The 21,337-nt window shown below is 35.6% G+C and overlaps 12 protein-coding genes and 2 non-coding genes across 14 annotated transcripts; 8 read left to right on the top strand and 6 right to left on the bottom strand. All coding sequences in view use genetic code 12, as the record gives it.

The window, feature by feature from the left end:
• Positions 1-128: 128 nt before the first annotated feature.
• On the top strand, positions 129-470 carry DEHA2F23166g (DEHA2F23166p; the record flags this gene model as incomplete). Its single annotated transcript, XM_461348.1, has 1 exon — positions 129-470. The coding sequence occupies one exon, from the start codon at positions 129-131 to the stop codon at positions 468-470; it is 342 nt and encodes a 113-aa protein (XP_461348.1).
• Positions 471-659: 189 nt separating this feature from the next.
• DEHA2F23144g (DEHA2F23144p) lies at positions 660-2,510 on the bottom strand (the record flags this gene model as incomplete). The annotated part of the gene is made up of 1 exon (XM_461347.1): positions 660-2,510. One exon carries the CDS (start codon positions 2,508-2,510, stop codon positions 660-662), a length of 1,851 nt encoding a protein of 616 aa, XP_461347.2.
• A 194-nt stretch (positions 2,511-2,704) lies between these two features.
• Positions 2,705-4,840, bottom strand: DEHA2F23122g (DEHA2F23122p; the record flags this gene model as incomplete). Its single annotated transcript, XM_461346.1, has 1 exon — positions 2,705-4,840. One exon carries the CDS (start codon positions 4,838-4,840, stop codon positions 2,705-2,707), a length of 2,136 nt encoding a protein of 711 aa, XP_461346.2.
• Positions 4,841-5,026: 186 nt separating this feature from the next.
• Positions 5,027-7,444, top strand: DEHA2F23100g (DEHA2F23100p; the record flags this gene model as incomplete). The annotated part of the gene is made up of 1 exon (XM_461345.1): positions 5,027-7,444. The coding sequence occupies one exon, from the start codon at positions 5,027-5,029 to the stop codon at positions 7,442-7,444; it is 2,418 nt and encodes an 805-aa protein (XP_461345.2).
• A 90-nt stretch (positions 7,445-7,534) lies between these two features.
• On the bottom strand, positions 7,535-7,882 carry DEHA2F23078g (DEHA2F23078p; the record flags this gene model as incomplete). The annotated part of the gene is made up of 1 exon (XM_461344.1): positions 7,535-7,882. One exon carries the CDS (start codon positions 7,880-7,882, stop codon positions 7,535-7,537), a length of 348 nt encoding a protein of 115 aa, XP_461344.1.
• Positions 7,883-8,524: 642 nt separating this feature from the next.
• Positions 8,525-8,608, top strand: DEHA2F23056r. Its single transcript has one exon. It is a non-coding gene; the product is annotated as a tRNA-Leu (tRNA).
• Positions 8,609-8,774: 166 nt separating this feature from the next.
• Positions 8,775-8,846, top strand: DEHA2F23034r. The gene has a single exon. It is a non-coding gene; the product is annotated as a tRNA-Glu (tRNA).
• Positions 8,847-8,944: 98 nt separating this feature from the next.
• DEHA2F23012g (DEHA2F23012p) lies at positions 8,945-11,119 on the bottom strand (the record flags this gene model as incomplete). The annotated part of the gene is made up of 1 exon (XM_461343.1): positions 8,945-11,119. One exon carries the CDS (start codon positions 11,117-11,119, stop codon positions 8,945-8,947), a length of 2,175 nt encoding a protein of 724 aa, XP_461343.1.
• Positions 11,120-11,338: 219 nt separating this feature from the next.
• DEHA2F22990g (DEHA2F22990p) lies at positions 11,339-13,240 on the top strand (the record flags this gene model as incomplete). Its single annotated transcript, XM_461342.1, has 1 exon — positions 11,339-13,240. One exon carries the CDS (start codon positions 11,339-11,341, stop codon positions 13,238-13,240), a length of 1,902 nt encoding a protein of 633 aa, XP_461342.2.
• An 87-nt stretch (positions 13,241-13,327) lies between these two features.
• On the top strand, positions 13,328-14,695 carry DEHA2F22968g (DEHA2F22968p; the record flags this gene model as incomplete). The annotated part of the gene is made up of 1 exon (XM_461341.1): positions 13,328-14,695. The coding sequence occupies one exon, from the start codon at positions 13,328-13,330 to the stop codon at positions 14,693-14,695; it is 1,368 nt and encodes a 455-aa protein (XP_461341.2).
• Positions 14,696-14,728: 33 nt separating this feature from the next.
• DEHA2F22946g (DEHA2F22946p) lies at positions 14,729-15,736 on the bottom strand (the record flags this gene model as incomplete). Its single annotated transcript, XM_461340.1, has 1 exon — positions 14,729-15,736. One exon carries the CDS (start codon positions 15,734-15,736, stop codon positions 14,729-14,731), a length of 1,008 nt encoding a protein of 335 aa, XP_461340.2.
• Positions 15,737-15,770: 34 nt separating this feature from the next.
• Positions 15,771-16,460, top strand: DEHA2F22924g (DEHA2F22924p; the record flags this gene model as incomplete). The annotated part of the gene is made up of 1 exon (XM_461339.1): positions 15,771-16,460. One exon carries the CDS (start codon positions 15,771-15,773, stop codon positions 16,458-16,460), a length of 690 nt encoding a protein of 229 aa, XP_461339.2.
• A 184-nt stretch (positions 16,461-16,644) lies between these two features.
• Positions 16,645-20,148, bottom strand: DEHA2F22902g (DEHA2F22902p; the record flags this gene model as incomplete). Its single annotated transcript, XM_461338.1, has 1 exon — positions 16,645-20,148. The coding sequence occupies one exon, from the start codon at positions 20,146-20,148 to the stop codon at positions 16,645-16,647; it is 3,504 nt and encodes a 1,167-aa protein (XP_461338.1).
• Positions 20,149-20,339: 191 nt separating this feature from the next.
• On the top strand, positions 20,340-21,137 carry DEHA2F22880g (DEHA2F22880p; the record flags this gene model as incomplete). The annotated part of the gene is made up of 1 exon (XM_461337.1): positions 20,340-21,137. One exon carries the CDS (start codon positions 20,340-20,342, stop codon positions 21,135-21,137), a length of 798 nt encoding a protein of 265 aa, XP_461337.2.
• Between the last annotated feature and the right edge of the window lie 200 nt (positions 21,138-21,337).

Here is a 21,337-nt window from a genome sequence, read left to right as displayed (position 1 = left end):
AAGTCTACTACCTAATAAAAAGGTCGTGTGTGTTTACAATCTTCTATCCTCAATCTTTCATTCTTATATTTGAATAAGTATGCGTTTACTCTCGTACTGAAGCAATTGAATTAAAGAAAGTAATAAATATGTCATCTGGTATTCAAGCATTGTTAAAGACTGAAAAGGACGCTGCCGAAATTGTCAATGAGGCTAGAAAGTACAGAACTAATCGTTTGAAGACAGCTAAAGCAGACGCACAAAGTGAAATTGACGAATACAAGAAACAAAAGGAGACTGAATTGAAAAATTACGAGAAGGAGCATGAAGGATTGAATGAATCCATTGACAAGGATGCAGACGCCCAAGTTGAAGGCGAATTAGCGGATATAAAAAGCAAATTCGATGAAAAGAAAGACTCAGTCGTAAAATTGATAGTTGATGCCGCTATCAAACCAACTCCTGAAATACACATCAACGCGGCCAAATAACCGCATTGAAACCGGGTTATTTTAAAATATTTGGATTTTGACTATGTTGTCTGTTTAGGTCAATATTTTGGTTTTGGTTTTCACCTCAAACCATGGTAGAAATTTACTTTTACTTCTATTTTACGTTTAGTTAATATACACATCTTTTTATTAATATATAAAAGTACACAGATTAAGTCAAAAAGGTGCCTAAGCGCCGCCTTTAGCTAATTTTTTAAATGCTTTAATAATTTCCCACAATCTATTATCATACCCAGCGGTATTTAATGCACTGACAAATCCCCACGCCTTCTTATCGCTGTTGATAGGATAGTCGATTTCAGGTGGGATACTGGTTGCTATTCCTAACATTCTCAATATTGGTTTATCCATCACTATTGACTTGGCTACACATAATCCTGTAAGACCTTCTTCGCCTCCAAACTTACCATACCCTGATTTCTTGATACCTCCGAATGGCAATTGTGCCACGTAATATGTAGCAAAATCATTAATCGCAACATTACCACTCTCCAAGCTATTAGCAATCTCATTACATTGATGGAAGTTCTTGCCAAATATAGAGTTTCCAAGACCAAATTCTGTTGCATTTGATATGGCAACTGCTTCATCAGCATCAGTTGCCTTAATCATTGTTAAAATTGGACCAAATACTTCCTCTTGGAAGATTTTCATAGACTTGTCAACATCAGCCAATAATGTTGGCTCGAAATAATGGCCCTGGGGATAGTTTGGGTGCTGATAAGGTTTTCCCCCATGGATTAAGCGTGCGCCCTTACTTACTGCATCAGAAATCAAATCTTCTAAATGTTGGAATCTGTTATCCGAAATCATTGCTCCTAGATCTATTTCGTCAAGTTGATCTATATCTGACCCGAGACGCAAATGCCCAATTCTTTCTGACAATATTTCAACTAAAGTCTCGTATGCTTTGGGTAAACAAATCACTCTTTCAATGCCAATACAATTTTGGCCAACGCTTTGGAAGGTACCTCGCATAATAACAGATGATAAAGCTTTCAAGTCAACAACATCATCTAAAACGATCAAGGAATCCTTTCCTCCCAATTCAACAACACAAGGAGTAAGTTCTTTGGCAGCAGATTCGACAACCTTATGCGCAACATTCTTTGAGCCAATAAAAGTAATATGCGATAAGCCAGGGTGGGATGTCAAATAGTCAGCATCTTCAGGATAACAGCAGCATAACTGAATTAAGTCTTCATTTATATTTAACAGTTTTAAAACCGTTTTTACTAAGTCTACAAACCAAGTTGATGACCACAATACTTGCTCCGAACATTTAATAACAATTGCATTACCAGTAAATAGAGACGCAATTACTGGTCCCATTAAATTATGGAACGGGTAATTCCATGAAATTAAAGCAGCAACAACCCCCAATGGTTCATATCTCACTTCTCCATTCTTCATCAACCCAATTAACAAGTTAGATGGACCTGGGCGCTGGGACGGTCTCAATGCTTTCTCTCCATTTGCAATGATCCAATTCAATTTTTCTAACGTAACCATAATTTCTCCCATCAGAGCATCTAATTTAGTCTTTCCACTATCACGACATGCAACCCGAGCAATATCTTCTTGGTGGTCAATGATAAATCTACTGAGAGTCTTTAAAAGCTGTCTTCTAAGACTAAATGTTGACTTGGCCCATACCTTTTGTGCTGCTTTAGCCTTAACAATTTGCTGATTCATTTCTTCCTTCGTAGTAGCAGTGAATGTACCTAAGTATTGGCTGGTTGCTGGGCAGTAGCTTTGGATTTTGTTTGGTTCATTTGGTATTCTTATTGAAAGATTTGGTGGATATAATCTCTTACCTTTCCAATGGGCTTTGGCTTCATCTGGTATAGGAATCTCTATTTTTAGTGGCTCTTCAAGCTTATTGTATTTGTTTGGCCTAGATGTTATATATTTCGCATATATGTAATATAACGTTGGCAAAATTCCAAATACAAAGAACGTGGTAGATATCTGATATTGCCATTGCCATTCTTCGAATTTAAGGTCAATAGCGATCATTATCTACTTTAACTTTCAGAATTAGTGAAGTTCTTATATTTCAACCCAAATTTTCACCGAGACTTTCGATCAATTGTTCCTTTGTTGGAACTTCGCGGCTCCAAAAATGTTTGAGCAAATATTGCAGGCCAATTTGATATATTCCACTATAGAGTATTATCGAGATTACAAAAATATTTTCTATGTAATACAAACTAATCTTGGTCTTCTTCTTGAGGCTGATCTTGTTGAGTTTCTTGTAGCTGCAATTGTCTCAAAACCTCAGTGAAATCATCTTCTTCGGTTTGATTTTGTATGATTGAACCAATAACATTTTGATCGACGTAGGTCAACAAGGAATCCACAACTTGGTCTTGCTTTGTGTTGACACCAGTAAACTCGTTGTATTTAACGGTATCATTTTGAGGTGGTAAAACATCATATTCATAAACATCATCTCTTGCCCAAACTGATTCTGGAACTTTGGCCATAATCTTATTTTCACCAGATAATATTGCAAATCTAATCAAGTTGAATGGTATTTCTTTATTTGGTGTATCTGATTTTTGAAAACTTGTGAAAAGGCCATAAATTGACGATGTTATAGATCCTTTTGACGAGTTGATCTTCTCTTCTTGAAACAATCTGAGCAATTCATCATGTAAAAATTGCCTCTTGGATTGATCGTTCCACATTATTCCGGCTCTAACCAAGTATGTCTCAGCCGCTAATACCATTTCATCGTTGATTGGAATTTCATGTTCTTTAATAGGTATGTCGTGAGATAAACCAATTATTTCTAACAACTTATAGGAGGCATATGGGTATCTTTGGTATGCAACTTTCAACAGAGATTTGGCATTTTCAACATCATCCAAATTCAAATATGCCAACACTGTAGAGAATGCTAAGCCAGGAGTTAACCATTTTTCGTATGTCGTAGCAAGAGGAGATTTAGTAAACCTAATCAAATATTCATATTCCTCGCTCATAATTGAATAATAATCCAAGAAATACCTGACACCTAATGGATCGTCTGCTGGGGATAATGACAATAAAAATTTACAATATGAAAGAGCAGTTAAAAATGTTGACCGTTCACCCAAATTCATAATATATCTGAACAAACATAAATAAAATTGTCTGTTTAAAAATGATTCATAAGGCAAACGTATCAATCCATTTTTGCCCTCATTTAACAATTCATGAAAGTTTTTATGGAAAGTTCTGTCAAAAACGAAAAGACATTTTTCAATTAAGGCATTACTAGTTGATTTATCACTTCCCTGTCTCAACAAAATCATCGCGACTTGTAGCAATGTTTCTGCGTGGTAAGGATACTGTTGTAACAAATGCATTAATGATTCAGGGTCTGGCGTCATTACCACTGATGCATAGAATCTAGAATTAGCTACCCGCTCTTGAGTTGTGTTGATTTTGTTGAATCTGAAATATTTCACACCCAAAGATAATTCTTTCTTTAATTTAAATTCCAAATCTTCGAAATCGGCTGTGTCTTCTTTATAATCTAAGTAATTGATGATTTCATTAAATCTTAATTCTTCCATACTCATTGGTTTCTGCGTTGTGGGCAACCAGTCATCTCTGATTTTTGTCAATAACAATTTTCTAGTTGTACCTGGAACTCCCCTGCGGTCCTTTCCACACCATCCCCTAGTAAGCCTTGCTAATTTTTTGAATTGTTGTAAGACTTCTGGAGAGATAGCTAAGGAGGTCGTTGTGTTTGCATCGTCGATAGTCTCCATCGACAAATTACCAAATAATCCCCTAAACTCGTGGTCAGGGTCTAGATTCCTAATGGAGCCTATAGAAAGTAACGGTAATGATTGTTTCAACCTATTCATGGTGAACTGCTTGAAATTTGAATCATAACTTGATGCTGGTTCCAAGATTTCATCATATTCAACTTCAAAGTCATATTCGTCTTCATCGACATCTGCACTAATGGCAGTAGAACCCTTTGATTTTCTGGCCTTTTCTTCGTCTTTCTTTTTTGCTTCTATCAATATTTGATCCAATTCCTCGTCACTATCTACAGGCTTCTTAGCAGGCTTCTTGTTCTTCTTCTTCTTTCGACTCGATTTTGAATTCCTGGGAGGCAACGAAACCTCGGGTTCATTTTCTTCCTTTTTATCGTTCTTTTCTATATTTGGTTCTTCTTCCTCGTTTTCACTTTCATCATCGCCATTCAATAAGGCAAATGCATTGAAAGACGTTTTTGGCCTGGACTCATATTCACTTTCCTCGCTCTCTGACGCTTCTTGGCTAGCAACGTTCGATAAGCTTTCGTTTCTTTGTTTCTCTAATCTTTTCAATGCCCTTGAACTCATATTTAGTACAACTTAGTTCGTAGGTATGAAATATTTGAAATACTTTTGTATTTAGGTACGGCCTTCATACGTACTGCATCTAATAGTTGAAGCAGTTGCTTATTTTTGTGGATGCAAATTATTTATATCACATACAGATGTTGTTATTATTGATCATTCTATATTAACTAGTCAAAAGCAGAAGAAATGTATGGTACACATTCAAGCAGAAGCAGCTCTTCTGTTGAAATACTTAACCCTTTGGTTGAAGCTCCAGCAAAATTTAATATAATACCAAATAGTTCACACCCACATCTTCCTAGAACTAGATCAGAACCAGTATCTAATATGGAGAAACTAGCTACCCCAGAACTGGTAAAAGATTTTAAAGCAGAGCAGTTAGGGTTGTCTAATATATCTAAGATTTCTCTGGAAGGTGACTGCAATTTTTCGCAACATTCGGAATTTTATGGAAAAAGTACAATAAATATAGTAAATGATCAGTTTACAAAAGAAACTAAAAATGAAGCTTTAAATTTACGTAATAATACAACAATACCCAGTTCAAAGTGGTCATTTACATATCCGAAGGATGTTTTTTGGATAATAGAAGAAAATGATCAAATTTTTGAAATGAATGGTGTGAATGGAAATCGTGCTGCAACGGATGAAATATCGCATAAAGATGAGAGAAATTCAGTGACAAGATATGTGAAGGACTTCGATTACATTAAAGATGAACAAGTGTTATCGCCCCAAGAAAGTACGTATGCATTAACTACGTCAGATTATATTTCGCCTATACCTGCATTAACATTTTCTCCTCAAGACAAATCAATCACTACCCAGAAATATAAATTGCAAAAAGTATTGGAAGAATTGCTTGATAGTGAGGAAAACTACGTTGTATCATTAACTTTGCTACTTAATTACTACTTAGAACCACTAGTTAGCAACAACATCTATAGGTGTGGATTACCATTGATTACCATTAAGAATCTTTTATCAATACTAATAGAAAGCCACACCAATATGTTGCAACAATTGAGATCGTTGTACCATCATCCTCGAAATCAGGACTGTGAGCGATCAATAATATACATTGCTACGGAAGTTGCGAAGAATATATTTGACATTGGTATTAATGTTCCTATTTATGAAGAATATTGCAATGTTTATGAAAGTGTGTTGAAAATAATAAAGGATTCTGACCATATAAATTCTAAATATAAGAAAGATTCTAACCAAGCTTGGGTCAAAGGCTGGAAAAACTACTTAGAAGCAACACAACCTATCTCTAAGAGGATGGATTTGTCCTTCTTATCATTAGTGCAAAAACCCATTTCTAGAGTTGCCAAGTATAGGCTAATTATTGAATCTTTATTGAAATATAGTGGCACAAACAGCTCCATTTATACTTACTGCAACTTAGTCAAGTCGAAGCTAAATGAATTAAACGATAATTCAAGAGAGTTTATAATGAACGATAATAGCTCTAAAATTAATAATTTTTTGAACTTTGATGGTACTTCCTTTGGAATTGACTTATCCCTGGAGTTCTTCGGAAAATGCTTGATGATCGGATCGTTATCAGTAGTTTGGGTCGAAAATGATAATGAGAAGTCAAGTACAATGGGAGTCTTCTTATATAAAAGTCATCTTATCATGAGTGATATTTCAATCAGAAGGAACTCGAAAAATGAGATTAACTTCATCATACCCTTATCAATTTGCAACCTTTTCAGTGACCCCAGAGAGTGCGATGGAGGACTTTATTCAAAATACCCCCATACAATGAAAGTACTATTTGAGTATCAGTACTGTCAGTACGAAATTTTGATCATTTCAATAAACAAGACAGAGCAGGACGTATGGTACAATTATCTCGATACATTAATCAATCATGTTAATGGACCTTTTAAATTAGGTTATACATCCTCCGATAGCTCCAAATTAATAATATTGTACCCAGAAAACATAATTCCGTACGATGTTTCCCTTTTGAAAGTATCAAGCTATCGTAAATTCAAAGACTATTGCTACTTTAAAAATCCTATATCCTTAAACATCATGATTGAATTTCCTATCTACCAGGAAACGATGCAAAATAGATATGTTCTAATCGAAGAAGGAAATCAACCAATGATTTATCCACAAGCATATTCCCATACAATTTTAATAGTTATTACTAAAATGGAACGAGCTAGCGCAGAAATGAACCTTGCATCAATGTGGAGTAAGGAGTTACCTCTAATATTTCCCAATATGCAAGAAAATAAGAACAAACCAACCATAAAAAAAAGTTCAAGTTGGTCGCTGTTAAAAATAGGCATGGGATCCTTTCGTGGGTTAAGGACCTCCCATAGCTTCAGCGAGGGCATCAATTCATTAAGGTTACACACTCAACATAACGTAGAGCAGGATCACGAAGAATTTTCAAAGTTTGTACACGATCCCAAAAAATTAAAAGATACAGAGACAATTGATGCTGACAAAATTATAACTTCCGACGTCACAGACTCTGAAATAAGACGTATCAATTCGAAATCGTATAAGTTCAGGAATGCTGTTCTAGGATTGTTCCAAATCTCCAGGTCTAGCTCGATAAAATTAACTACAGATTGATTCATGAATACTTACGTTTATTGTTAAAATCAGATTGTATACACTCGTTAAACATTAATGCGATGCAATTGCCAATAAAATCAGGTCAAATTAGTGATTGACAAAGGTATTACCAATTGAATCATTCTTGGATGCACCCCCTCTACCCAAGTGGGTACCACTCTTATCTGATCCCTCTTTCAAGATTATCTTGATAATTTCATCAACATCAGATTTGCCGAATTGTAAAGTTAATTCTTGCTTGGAAGCTTCATCTAATACACCTTCATTGCCACCTTGTCTATTAATAAAAACTTTGTAGATTCCAACAATATCGATCAATGGGATTGTTGTATCTCCCTTCTTATATTTTTCAACTAAATCAGTGTCTTCAATGAAGATAACGAAATCAGCTTCATCACCTTTGTAAAATACTCTGTGTGGTCCGGATCCTGACATTTTGTTTCAATCTATTTTTCTAAACTTATGTTCTTAATTATATTAATTCAATTATTGTTGTTAATAATATTCAATAAATTACGGTAAATGCATACCTATTTATACCATTGACCATAGCAAAGTAAGAATCGACAATTACCATGCTAATTACTTGCTATTGCTGCAAAGCGTGATTGTAGGTTCGTTCATTTTAGCCGTGATTACGTAACCATTTTCCCAAGCTTGAATTTGGGTGATCTACCAAGAATACCGGACATTAATGCTATACAGTTACTATGGTGGCACAGCCAAAGTCATTTGGTTCCATTCTAAGACCGTGCTTCAACTATATGGTTTAATTTTAGTTAATAATCTGAAACATAGCGACAAACCTAAGATTATGAATGGGCAGCGGTTTTTTACGTTCTTGGTCTAATCACTAAACATAATCCTCATGCGTATTCTATATTAGGAATTTGAACCACATTGAATATGACTTCATCAAAAAAAGGTCAATTGGTGAATCACTATGACGAGAATGTACATGATGCAGCAACTTAAGCATGATGACACCTTATTACCCGAGCTACGCATTTCGATTGGTATTTTTGATCACAAAACTTTGAGCATTAATATATGGAGGGTTGGCCGAGTGGTCTAAGGCGGCAGACTTAAGATCTGCTGGACAGTTGTCCGCGCGAGTTCGAACCTCGCATCCTTCATTATTTTTTCCATACTTTTTAAGTTCATATGCAATAGCAGATGTTTACTGCATTGCCGTAGCAATTAGGTTTCTGTTGCCTTGGTCGTATTTGAAAAATAAATTTTTCCGAAATTTATTTCGTGCTGTATGGTTTGATAAACTACCGTATTATTCTTCTATAATTATCCGATATAGTGTAACGGCTAGCACGGTTCGCTTTCACCGAGCAAACCCGGGTTCGACTCCCGGTATCGGAAATTTGTTTTTTTTACATACTTGTATTTAGCGGTTTTGCAATCCTCTGAACGATCACCCCAAGATCTAACCAAGTAATTCAAATAAATCAGAATATATTTTGCGTATAGAACTATAAACTATATTTATTTCTTAGTCCCGTATCTTGATACTGTCTTACCGTCAGGAATATTGTATAAGACTGGACGCTTACCTTCGCTGTAAGGTTGGTCCACTCTGTAGTAACCCTTTCTTTCAAATTGAATGATATCGCCGGCCTTCATATTACGGACACTTAAATCAGCAATAGCTTCAACAGTGAATTCAGTTTGTGGAGTAAGGAAATCTTCAAAGCTATCACCTTCTTCTAATTTATCCTTAGTAATCAAATGATCAAAGTCCATTAACTCAACCTCAACTTTATCCTTGGTGTCAGCCAACCAAGTGATTTTCTTGGAAGTTTTACGGAAATCCCCTTCCAAGTGTAAGTTAGCTTCAATTGATTTGACAACATCACCTTCCTTAACAACCTTAGAAATAATAACATTACCCCAGTCCATAAAAGTGATTTCTTCACCGTCTACCAAGCCTTCAGCATCAGCTTGGTCAATTAAGACCTGATTAGAGTAAATAACAGGTTTATTACCGACTTCTGGGTTCTTTTTATGTTTTGGCTTTTCTTCAGTGAATGGTTCAGATGGTCCATTTAACAACTTGACAGGAACAACGTTTTTTGCATCGACAGCAGTATGCCTTGGTGCAGCTGGGTCAATAATTTTCTTGTTCAAGGCCCAAATAACAGACCAATCTAAGTTAATAATGTTTCTTGAAGGGCCTTGAGCGATAATAAAGTTTCTAATACCTTCAACCGTCATACCTCTTCTTCTAACACCTCTAACAGTTGGGAATCTTGGATCATCCCAGTTGGATACGTAGTTCTTATCAACAAACCATTGCAACTTTCTCTTAGACAATAAGGTTCTGACGAAATTGACTCTGGCGAAATCCCAAATATCAACCTTACGTAAACCTAACGCATCAATAATCCAATTGTATTGAGCATTACGGTCTCTGTACTCGTTCGTTCTTAAAGCATGGGTGACACCTTCGATAGAGTCAACTACTGGAGCACAGAAATCATAAGTTGGGTAAATCTTCCATTCGCTTCCTGTTCTGTGATGTGGCGTAACATTACATCTGTAGATAACTGGATCTCTTAAGGTTTTGTTTAAAGCAGTATAATCAATCTTAGCTCTAAGACAATTCTTCAAACCTCCTTCGGTACCATTCTTCATTTCTTCTGTGAAAATTTTCAAGTTTTCTTCGATAGATCTTTCTCTTCTAGCAGAAGCATCACCAACCATTCTTTCTTCTCTCATCTTTTCTAACGGAGTATCATCACAGTAAGCTTTACCTTCCTTGATTAATTTAATTGCTAAATCGTACATATCTTGGAAATAGTCTGAAGAATATGTGATTTTATCACCTTTAATACCTAACAAGGCCAAATCTTCAATAATCGAGTCCTGGAATTCAATCTTTTCTTTTGTTGGATTAGTGTCGTCGAATCTGATAATCAATTTACCCTTGTAAGCATGAGCAAAGTATTCATTCAAGACTGCGGCCTTAGCATGTCCAATATGCAAATACCCAGATGGTTCAGGTGGGAAACGAGTAACAACCTTACCAACTTCAGCATTTGGTAAATCGATTTCAAAGTTAGCTTTGTGGGTCTCTTTCTTACCCCCATTCTTGGATGACTTAGCTGACTTTCTTAATTCATTGACTAATTTGGTCATGTTTTCAACACTACCGTCAAACTTTTTATCAGCAGCTAATAAGTTGTACCATCTCGAGACATTTGTGTAAACGCCATTCTTGATAACAGAACCCATTAAAGCATTGGCTCTCAATACACCCCAGATAGCAACATCAGCTAAGGAATAGGAGTATCCAATAACGAATGATCTGAAATTTAAGTGGGCATCTAATTTTTCTAAATCACCTGCTAATTCCTTGAAGTTCTTATTAGATAATTTGTCCAAGGCAAATTTGACCCATTCTTGAGATTTGGCTTGTTCACCAAGAATAGATGGAAATTTTTCTGCTAAGTAGTTTAAAATATCTAACTGGTTAGAATAAGTTTTGCCTTCTGGAGTAACCAATTTGACACCAGCGTCTGTGGAATCAACTGTCTTCTCATCGACAAATTCGATTGGGATTGAGATCTCAGAATCACTGGCATCGATAAATCCGACACCAATTAAAGATGGGTATGCGACTAACGGAGCCTTGGCAGCTACTGTTAAACTAAAACTCATGTTCAATTTTGTTTAATGTGGTATGGTTTAATTAAGTTTTGCAAGAGATTCAAATAATTTCGGCCATTTTTTGAAAAATTGAGAACGTGAAAAAAATCACGTTCTCACAGGATCCTTAGGATTAAATATTCCTTTAAGCTGTAGAGTTGGTCCTACTTAATTTCACAGCAACGTTCAAACAAGTCCTTGTTAGGATAAATAATAGCATATTTACATATAATGAGCTCCGGGTCGAATACTTCAAGCTCGAATGGAAATCAAAGACCTACAGCGAAAAGGTCGCCGTCGATTTTGGTCACAGATGCAAGGAGCACAACGTTAAAAGGTGCTCGGGCACCTTTTGCCGGCCACAACTATAAAAAGCAACAGCAACAACAACAGAGGCAACAGAGAGTGTTGCCATCGAGATCGAATAAATATACAGATATTTCCGTAGACAAACTATTGAGTAATTCGAGTGATATTCCATCAGGACAGAGAAGACTTCCACCTACGCTATCGAATAGTGGTAGGAATACTGCGGTCAATTCACTTGGATCTTCGAATCGAGCTATGTCACCACCCCCAGGACAAGTACGGGTGCCGAATACTATGTACATGGAACCGGGTTTGCTGCGAAAAAACATGAGAAGCATTCCTAAATTATCACAATCATTACCATCGAGAACATCGAAAACGTCACAGAAGTTAGTGTTAATTCCAGATCAACAGCGTTATAATTCATCACCACCACCACCACCACCACAAGCACATCAACCAGTCTTAGCAGCAACCCCAGGTGTCACCCCTGATTTACAAGCACAAATACAAAGATCGAGAGCTGAACTTATGCCGAAGGAAGCAAGGGCCCATGAATTTAGTCGTATGACAGCGTATTTCATTTGTGAGCAATTCAATTTAATACCTGTATCGAACTTCTTGAAGGAGAATCATGAAGTGAAGCCTCGTCTATACGATGAAGCACTTTACATACCATACTCCTTGCCGTTGTTGCCTGGTGCAGATAGCTTTAGAGTCAAATCTAACAATTCTGCGAAATTACTTCCTAATAAAAGATACATGGAAAAATTAATAAATAAAAGTGAACAAACAGACCATTTATATGAATACTATTCAGGAGTCGAAACTATCGAAGATGCCAATAATTATTCGATGGATCCTGAGCTAGAGACGTTTGATAGCAACGCTCCATTTGATCCATCCGAACCTCAATTTTTTGCACCACCTTTTGAATCAGATGAGAATGAAAGTGATGGCAATTCCAGTAGTGATAGCGAATCAAAACCAAATAGTACAAAGCAACATGGATCTGGATCCCAGACAAACAAAACCAATGATAATAGGGATTCTAAAACATCCAATGATGATTCTGATAAACTGCCTTCCAGTAGTGTAGCGCAAGCAGAATTATCTAAGCATCATGCCGAAATGTTCATCTTCAGGTACGGCATTGTTGTATTTTGGAATTTTTCTGAAATTCATGAAAAAAACATTCTAGCAGACCTTGCATTTGCATCTGACAAACCACAGCCACTATTGGTGAATCCAATCCACGAGCAGGACATAGAGACTGAAGAATTTCATTTTGAATATGATGATCAAATACACAGACCAAGAATATATAATGACATGATTACGTTAAGATCTGGTGATCATCTTATCAAATTGACGATGTCCCATGCAATAGCTCAACTGACGAAGTTGTGTTTATTTGAGAGTAGAATGGTGAATAATTTACAACTGATTTCGAAGTTGCCTAAGAAATTAGCTTTGACGGGTAGACTAGGATTGAAGAGGCAACAATTATTGAAAAAGTCAGGTAAACTTTTCAAATTACGAGTTGACGTGAATCTTTCGAGCTCAATTCTAGACACCCCAGACTTTTTTTGGTCTTTCGAGCCTGCATTGCATCCATTATACAACGGTGTTCGTGAATATTTAGAAATCGACCAAAGAGTTCAAGTCTTAAACGATAGATGTAAAGTTTTCTTGGAATTTCTGGACATCGTTAGTGACAGTATGAACGAAAAGAACACTAATAGAATAACTTGGATGATTATTGTCATCATATTTATGAGCTTATCTGTTAGTGTCTTTGAATTTATATTACAAATTGTATAGCTTGTATACACGCATATTTTTATTTAGATAGAGAAGTTGTAGTAGTAAGTGAATCATAGACCACCCCAACATCTAATCGAATGGAATATGTCACTACCTTCAAAATATGCACCCGAAGGATTGAGCACATCTGATCAAAAGAGAACCATTACGGTTGGTCGCAATCGACCTAAGAAACCAATAAACTATGCCATCAAAACAATCGAAGATAGGATTGATGAGGCAGTAAAACATTCACCATATAATATCGAGGACAAAGATAGACCATACGAAGATGATATTGAAATGGTGCCTATGGATGATTACAATGAGGTGGAAATAATATCAGATTTCGTGAAAACCAGTAGAAATAACAATGATATCTTGGTCGATGATTCAATGGATATAGTATCGGAGACTGAAACTAACAATAGACTTAATGATTTGGGAAATGTTTCTTATTTGGTTGTTGATACTAACTTTATACTATCTCATTTAAATGTTGTGAATGGGTTACAAGAAGTGGCTGATGATTATAGATTACAAATTATAATACCTATTACTGTGATGAAAGAATTAGATGGCTTGAAAAATTCAAATAGGATAGCCAACGAAGAGTCTTCTGACAAAATCTCTAACCAATCGGTAGGTCATTTAGCCAGATGGGCCAATGACTGGATATATTCGGCATTAGCTAAGAATAGTCCAGTTGTACGAGGACAAAAATTGAGACAGAGACTAGATAAATCTAATACTAAAGATGATGCCATATTAGATTGTTGTTTGTATTTTAAAGAGAATTATCAGACGTCTTTGGTGGTACTACTTTCAAACGATAAGAACTTTTGCCTAAAGGCCCTTTCAAATGATATTTTAACCGTTAGTTACCGTAAACATATGGATGTTGATATTATTGCTAAGACAATATACACTGAAAATCTAAGAAGGTTTGGAAAACTAGAAAGTGACCCAATAGAAATAGCTCAGCCTGATAACCGAATACCGTATGAAATGCTGGAGCCAAAAGTCCTTCAACATGAGAGTAATACTTCATTTGATCAGGCCTCACGAAATATATTCCAAGAGGTACAGACTCTCACTCTCTCTGTAACACATCATTGCATGGAAAATAATTATGGAGAGGATATAGACCTCATTAGGAACTATGATCGGAATACTGTAACTTCACTTAAGCATTGCTCTGAAGTTATAATAAGGTTTTGGCTCCCAGTCTTTTCTAATTACTTTAAAGGAAGTCGTACTAAACCATTCGTCGAAGTAGAAGAAGGGAAGAAAGTGATAAAGCAACCGATATTAGTAGATATACCCTTAGAAAAAAAGCAACTAAACGAATTCATAGAATTATGGTCTGATATATTATCTACATTATATCTGGCAGAAATGAATGAACAGCAAAATGATGCTTTAGAACTTCTCATTAAGAGATGGAAATACAGTGCATCATTACTAACCTAAAATATAGCAAATGTCCATTAATGAAGATTCAGATCATTCTTCCTTTATTATAGTCAGTCTTTTATTCGCATCGTCATTTACAGATACAGTCTGGGCATTATTTGTTGAACTCTCTAGTTTTCGTTTTCTAGGGCCAATAATTCCAATTTTCCTCACCACAGGCCGCTTCTTAGGAGAAATGTCACTACTTTCTTTCTTGATAACTGGCGTGGGCTTGTCATCTGACAGCTCTAATGACTCATCTGTCTCTTGTTTTATATGTATTGGTTCATTTGAAGTATCTGCTGCGAAAGTCTTGGAGAAAATCCAAGCTCTTTTATCGTTAATAGACTTCTCTATGCTTAGCCATACTTTGTCATACCAATTTTCATTAGAATTTTGCTCTTTTTTTACCACATCCATATAGGAATTCTCTGTCTTTCGACTCCACAATTTTCTATCATATTTATGTAAATATTTGGCATCCGCTTTATTGTTTTTCCTGTACTTTTTGATTAGTTCATCGCCATTGATGGCCTTGTAGTTCTCAGACAAATAAACGATATAGTGATCTTTTATATTAATGAGCCTTTCTAATTGCTCAACCTTATAATTGAGATAATTATGATTTTCAAACTGTTGAAAATTGATTTGAGATATAACGTCAATTGCATTAGATGGTGACTGTTTCACTACAGAAAAGTCCCAGTCTATCTCCCCAGTAAACTTAGCTTGTATGGTGTTCTCATTATCCGACATAGTTCTGTTTATCTTCGTAATCGAGAACAGCAAAGTTTTATCAACATCTCCACATTCAACTCCATTCCTTAATACCTCAAGTAGATAATGGAGCTTTTCATCCTCTGTATCTTCGATCCCATAACTATTTGCCTTATCGATAATATCTTGTTTGGATAGTCTTTCTAACCATACGTTCTTAAAGTCTGTGATATAAATGCTATATGCTTTATTATTGAAGTCACACTGATATCCGTAAATAACTTTGCGAGGGTTAACAAAGGGGATAAATATCGAGTTCCAAGATAAGGGAAGATCAAACATTTTTATAATTGTATATTATCTGTTCTCTCCGACGATGGTTATCCAACATAAAATATATTCTGATCAAGTTCCGGAGTTAGTGGAAAGAGCTTTAAAATTATACGAAGATAAAACTGAAAGTAAGAAAGATCGGAGAATAATTATCTCATTGGCCGGTATTCCTGGCTCAGGCAAATCAACATTATCAGCAGAGCTTGTGAAACAGCTAAACACAAGGGTTAAAGCAATTGTAGTTCAACAGGATGGGTTTCACTTATACAGATCAGAATTGAAGAAGTTACCGAATTCAGAAGAGGCATTCCTTAGAAGAGGAGCACCTTTCACATTTAATGCTAAAAAGTTCTTGGACTTAGTTTCACATTTAAATGATGAAAAGTATGTCAATAGTACCATTCAAGTGCCAACGTTTGATCATAAATTAAAAGATCCTATTGAAAATGATAAACTGATAGATCCAGATACGAATATAATTATTATAGAAGGAAACTACGTTTTATTGAAAGATCTATATTGGAATGACATTACTAAATTTGTTGACGAAACATGGTTTGTTGATGTCCCATTGAACTTGGTAAAAGAAAGGATTATAAAAAGACACTTGGAAGCAGGAATTGCTGAAAATGAACAAGAAGCAATTGCGAGAGCTGATGGTAATGACTTACTCAACGCGGAGTATATTTTAAAGAATTCTAAATCGGCAGATTTAACTATTATGACGAGGTAGAAAATGATACGAAGTAATGCTTATATGATTTAAACGTAGAATTTAATTAAATATAGAAATTGTATAGACTTAGATATGTGAAGGACTTTAATGTACAAAAAAAAGCAAACAATTATGATGCAACAGAACAATTTAAACAAAAAGATAATAGCGAATAAAAATGAAATAAATGCAATCAGATATATTAACGAGGTTCAACGTTATAACGCATTTTAATACCCATAGCAGCCAATTCCGAATCCAAGTATTTCAAAACAAAAGGAATTGCTACAGTTGTAGTGTTTTCACCACCAACAAATTTCTTCCCTTGGCCATCTTGCCAAATCTCTGACTCATTAACATATTCACCTTGTTGACTATAAGATTCAATTTTAACAGAACATCTTCTACATCTAATAGAAGCAGCAGTTCCAATCCTTGGTACCGATGTTTGAGTATTTAACAATGAGCCACAAGAGCGACAAACAGAAGTTTGGGTATAATCGGAACAATTCAATAATCTATCCTGTAATAAGAACGCAGTACCATGTCCAATTAAAGCATCTCTTTCCATCTCACCGACACGAATACCACCACTTCTTTTACGACCCTTAACAGGTTGCATTGTTAATGAATTAACTGGACCAGTGGATCTGACTTGGAACTTATCGTTAACCATATGTCTTAATCTTTGATAGTAAACACAACCAATGTATATATCAGCTCTTAATTCTTCACCGGTAGCTCCTGAGTACATTGGTTCATTACCGTGATAATTATAACCAGCCTTACTTAACTGTTCACCAAAGAAATCTGCAGGTGTATCATCTTCGCTGAATTTCCAAGGAGTAGCATCTTGCGCAATACCATGCAAAGCACCCGCCTTACCAGCTAAAGATTCGACGAACATACCAATTGTCATACGAGATGGGAAGGCATGCGGGTTGATGATCACATCTGGTTGAATACCAGTTTCGGAGAATGGCATATCAACTTGAGGCCATTTACGAGAACAAACACCTTTCTGACCATGTCTAGAAGAGAATTTATCACCGATTAACGGCTGTCTAGTTATTCTATATTTGATGGTTATTTGTTGTCCTTCTTGGTCCCCACTATCATCTCCCAATAATTTGACTTCTTCAATATAAGCAGGTTCAGTTGAATGGTAAGTCTTGACTTTAGTTCTACCTAATGTATCATCATAGTACGCAACAATTGGATCACCCTCATCGACTTTAACACCGATCAATGGTAATCCATCGGCATCTAATTTTTCTCTCCAGGATTCAGGCCATTCATCAGTACCGAACCCAAAATGTTGAGTAATCGGATCCCCTCTACGTCTAGATTGAGATAAATCGACCTTTTCAACCTTATACACTGTACCATAGCCAAAACCTCTTTCATCTGCAGATTTGTTGATGATCATCGCATCATCCATATCATAACCAGTGTAAGAAATTACTGCAACAACAGCATTCATCCCATTAGGGAAATTGTCCATACCATAATCATCATATAAACTAGCCTTAACAATAGGAGTTTGACCAGTCTGTAATCTATATAATTTGTTATCAGATCTATGATTCAAAGCTACACCAGGGGTACCCATGGTTTGCTTACCCATTTGACATTGATACATATTTCTTGGTGATTGATTAAAATCGGAAAATGGAGTCAAATTAGCAAGAATAGATAAAATATTAGTAGGAGAAAATTCAACATGAGTATGAATGTTGTTTTCAATTTCAGCTGGTGTAACTGCAACATCCATGTAAACTTGTTCGAATGGACCTAAAATATCAGTCTTATTTAATGGTAAATATTTGGTTGGTCTCATCATTCTAGAGTGACCACCGAACAAATATAAACCTGGATATTGACCCTTTGTCGATGGCGGAACGTAACCAACTTCTAAGTCTAATGGCAAACCGTGATTTCCTTCAACTTTCCAGTATCTTAATGTATCCGCAACAATTTTACCATGTTCATGAGTGGTCCATCCCATGACCTTACCATCTAATTGAACACAACACAAGTTTGGTCCAGCCGCAAAGCTGTGGGCAGGCGATACACCTAATTGCGCCAATGCGACAGGAACTTGAGAAACATCGGAAGCTTCTGTAGCGATTTGACATTTATGCGACAAATGGTTTAATAAACCACAAGGCGAACCATCCGGTGTATGTACGGGACATAAAAATCCCCAAGATTCAGGTAATAATTTTCTAACAGTTGTTGTCTTCAATTCGGCGAAGAAAGAACCTCTATGAACCATTCTGAAATGTGAAATGAATCTATAGAAGTTAATCTTTTCCGCAACAACAGTATAACCAGAAACTTGCTGCAAATCTAAACCAGATTGAGAAACCAAGTTACCCGTTGATAAGAAGTATTGCAACTTTTGTCCAATGTTTTCATTGATTCTCAAAAAGACTCTTGACATGTATTTTCTGTCATTAAAATTGATTGCTATTCCACGATTAATGTCCGATTGAATTTGCAACTTGATATTTTGTAAATATTCATCAATTTTTTCTTTGATAATCATACCATATAAGAAACCACCTAATAAGACTTCTTGATGTTGGGTGGCATCTGGATTATCTGGACAACAATCACCGGCGACCAAAGAATATAATTTTCTAATCATGAATAATAACATTCTAAATTTATCTAAGTTGTTAGGTAAATGAACTAAAACAATTCTTTGCAAGACTTCTTTACCTACTTCTATATCTGATACATCAGGTGCTGAACCAAATACAATTCTGAATTTGTCACCCAAATAAGCTAAAGTCTCTTGTTTAGAGTAGAGATTGTATTGCTTATAGGTTCTTAATAATAATTCCAAACGATCAGTCAAGAAAGAGTTAGATGTATCAGCTCCAATAATACCATCGAAGATTTCACGGTCATTAGTCTCAATTAATGCCTTCAAGATCATCATTGCGGGAACCAAGTATTCGTTTTTCTTCCAAGAAAATCTGAAAGTGACATTACCATCATTCAAGTAATGCAAAACGTTAGTTTGCGATGTTTGATCTGGTCTGACACATCTTATTTGAATACCAAACTTAGTGTATGAAGCACCCCTGTTACCAAACGATGGACGGATAATAGCCATAGGATGGTTACGACGTTGAACAATCAACATACGAATCAACTTTTCAATACCATTAACAATGAAATAACCACCCATCTCATCAGATTCTTCCTTTTGATCGACTAATTCACTTGGCGATAATTTTTCCAAATGACATCTATTAGTCTTCAACATTACGGGAACTTGCCCGGCTTCTCTAATTTCAGAAACCTCGTCACCATCGTTTACACTCCATGTAACTTTTAACATCAATCTAGATCTATAAGTGGACATTCTTTCTCTACATTCCGAAGGGTAGGTTCTTCTATTAATTGAAAGTTTATCGTTAACTGGGACAGATGGCTTTGCAAGTTGAACAGATTCAACTCTAATGTTTAACTTGTTACCTAATCTGTCAACATCACTAGAGTCAAATATAATTTTGCTACCAATATCATTAACCGCCAAGTTTAATAAACCGCCGCCTGGTCCTTCTGTCAATGCATTAAATGATCCAATATGTGGTGCAACTGCTTCCGCTAATAATGGATATGCAGATTTATCTTTTGGAGGATTCTGGAAACGCTTTTCACGTTCAAGAGTTCTAAATTGAGCCCCCATGCTACTAATTAATATACCTTTTACCGGTTGATCTTAGTAAAATGATTTTGATGGTAATTCCCAACTTTTTCATGAGATTGTGAAGAGGTCAAACGAAAAAAAAAATTTATGAAGATGAGATCACATGACCATAATATATATTGCATAGATACTATATTGATATATAGACCCAGACTATTGTGAATTCAAGGATGGCCAAGTCAAGGTTTGAATATGTTAAACAGTTCGAAAGAGAGAACTTTCTATTACCAGATACTTATTTAATAGTGAGGGTTGATGGTAAAGGGTTTCACAAATTTAGTGAAGAATATGAGTTTTCTAAGCCCAATGATATCAGAGCCTTGAAGGTGATGAATAACGCAGCTAAGAACTTAATGGCTCAATTCCCAGATATAATGATGGCATACGGGGATTCAGATGAGTATTCGTTTCTTCTACGCAGAAAATGTAGCTTATTTGAAAGGAGGGAAATGAAATTGGTATCAACATTTGCATCATTCATTTCGGTGAATTACTTATATGAATGGAATCTTGAGTTTCCAGAGAAACAAATAAGGTTGGAGCGATTACCCACTTTCGATGCCAGAATTGTAGTATATCCTACCATTAAACATATACGGGACTATTTTAGTTGGAGACAAGTGGATTGTCATATAAATAATCTATATAATACCACATTTTGGACATTGGTGATTAAAGGTGGAATGACAGGGAGGGAGGCGGAAAATAAGTTATTGGGGACGGTTTCAAGTGATAAGAATGAAATGCTATTCAAGGAATTTGGCATTAATTACAATAATGAATCTGAAATTTTCAAGAAGGGAACAATACTTGTTCGAGAATACGACTATACAAGAGAAGGAGATGATTTGAGTAAGCGTCAACAGCAGAGAGTTGAAAAGCAACGTAAGAAAGCCCTGATAGAAGAATATCACCTTGATATAATTGGTGATACCTTCTGGAACGAAAGGCCATGGTTATTGGAATGAAATTAAAATATTACAACTCGATAAAAAAGATATTAAAATGTATTTAAAAAATTCATATAATACAATACAATAAATATATAAGTATTTTTTAGTACTTAATCAATATTAATGTGGAATAAAAATGCTGAATTGAAATATAGATTATTACTAGTATTAATAATATGTAACAGGACACGTAAAACTTTTACCTTTCTGAGTGC

This window comes from Debaryomyces hansenii, assembly GCF_000006445.2.
Source record: "Debaryomyces hansenii CBS767 chromosome F complete sequence".
NCBI classification, from domain to species: Eukaryota; Fungi; Ascomycota; class Pichiomycetes; order Serinales; family Debaryomycetaceae; genus Debaryomyces; species Debaryomyces hansenii.
The sequence above is the reverse complement of the archived record's forward strand: the minus strand, read 5'-3'. Positions and strand labels throughout refer to the sequence as shown.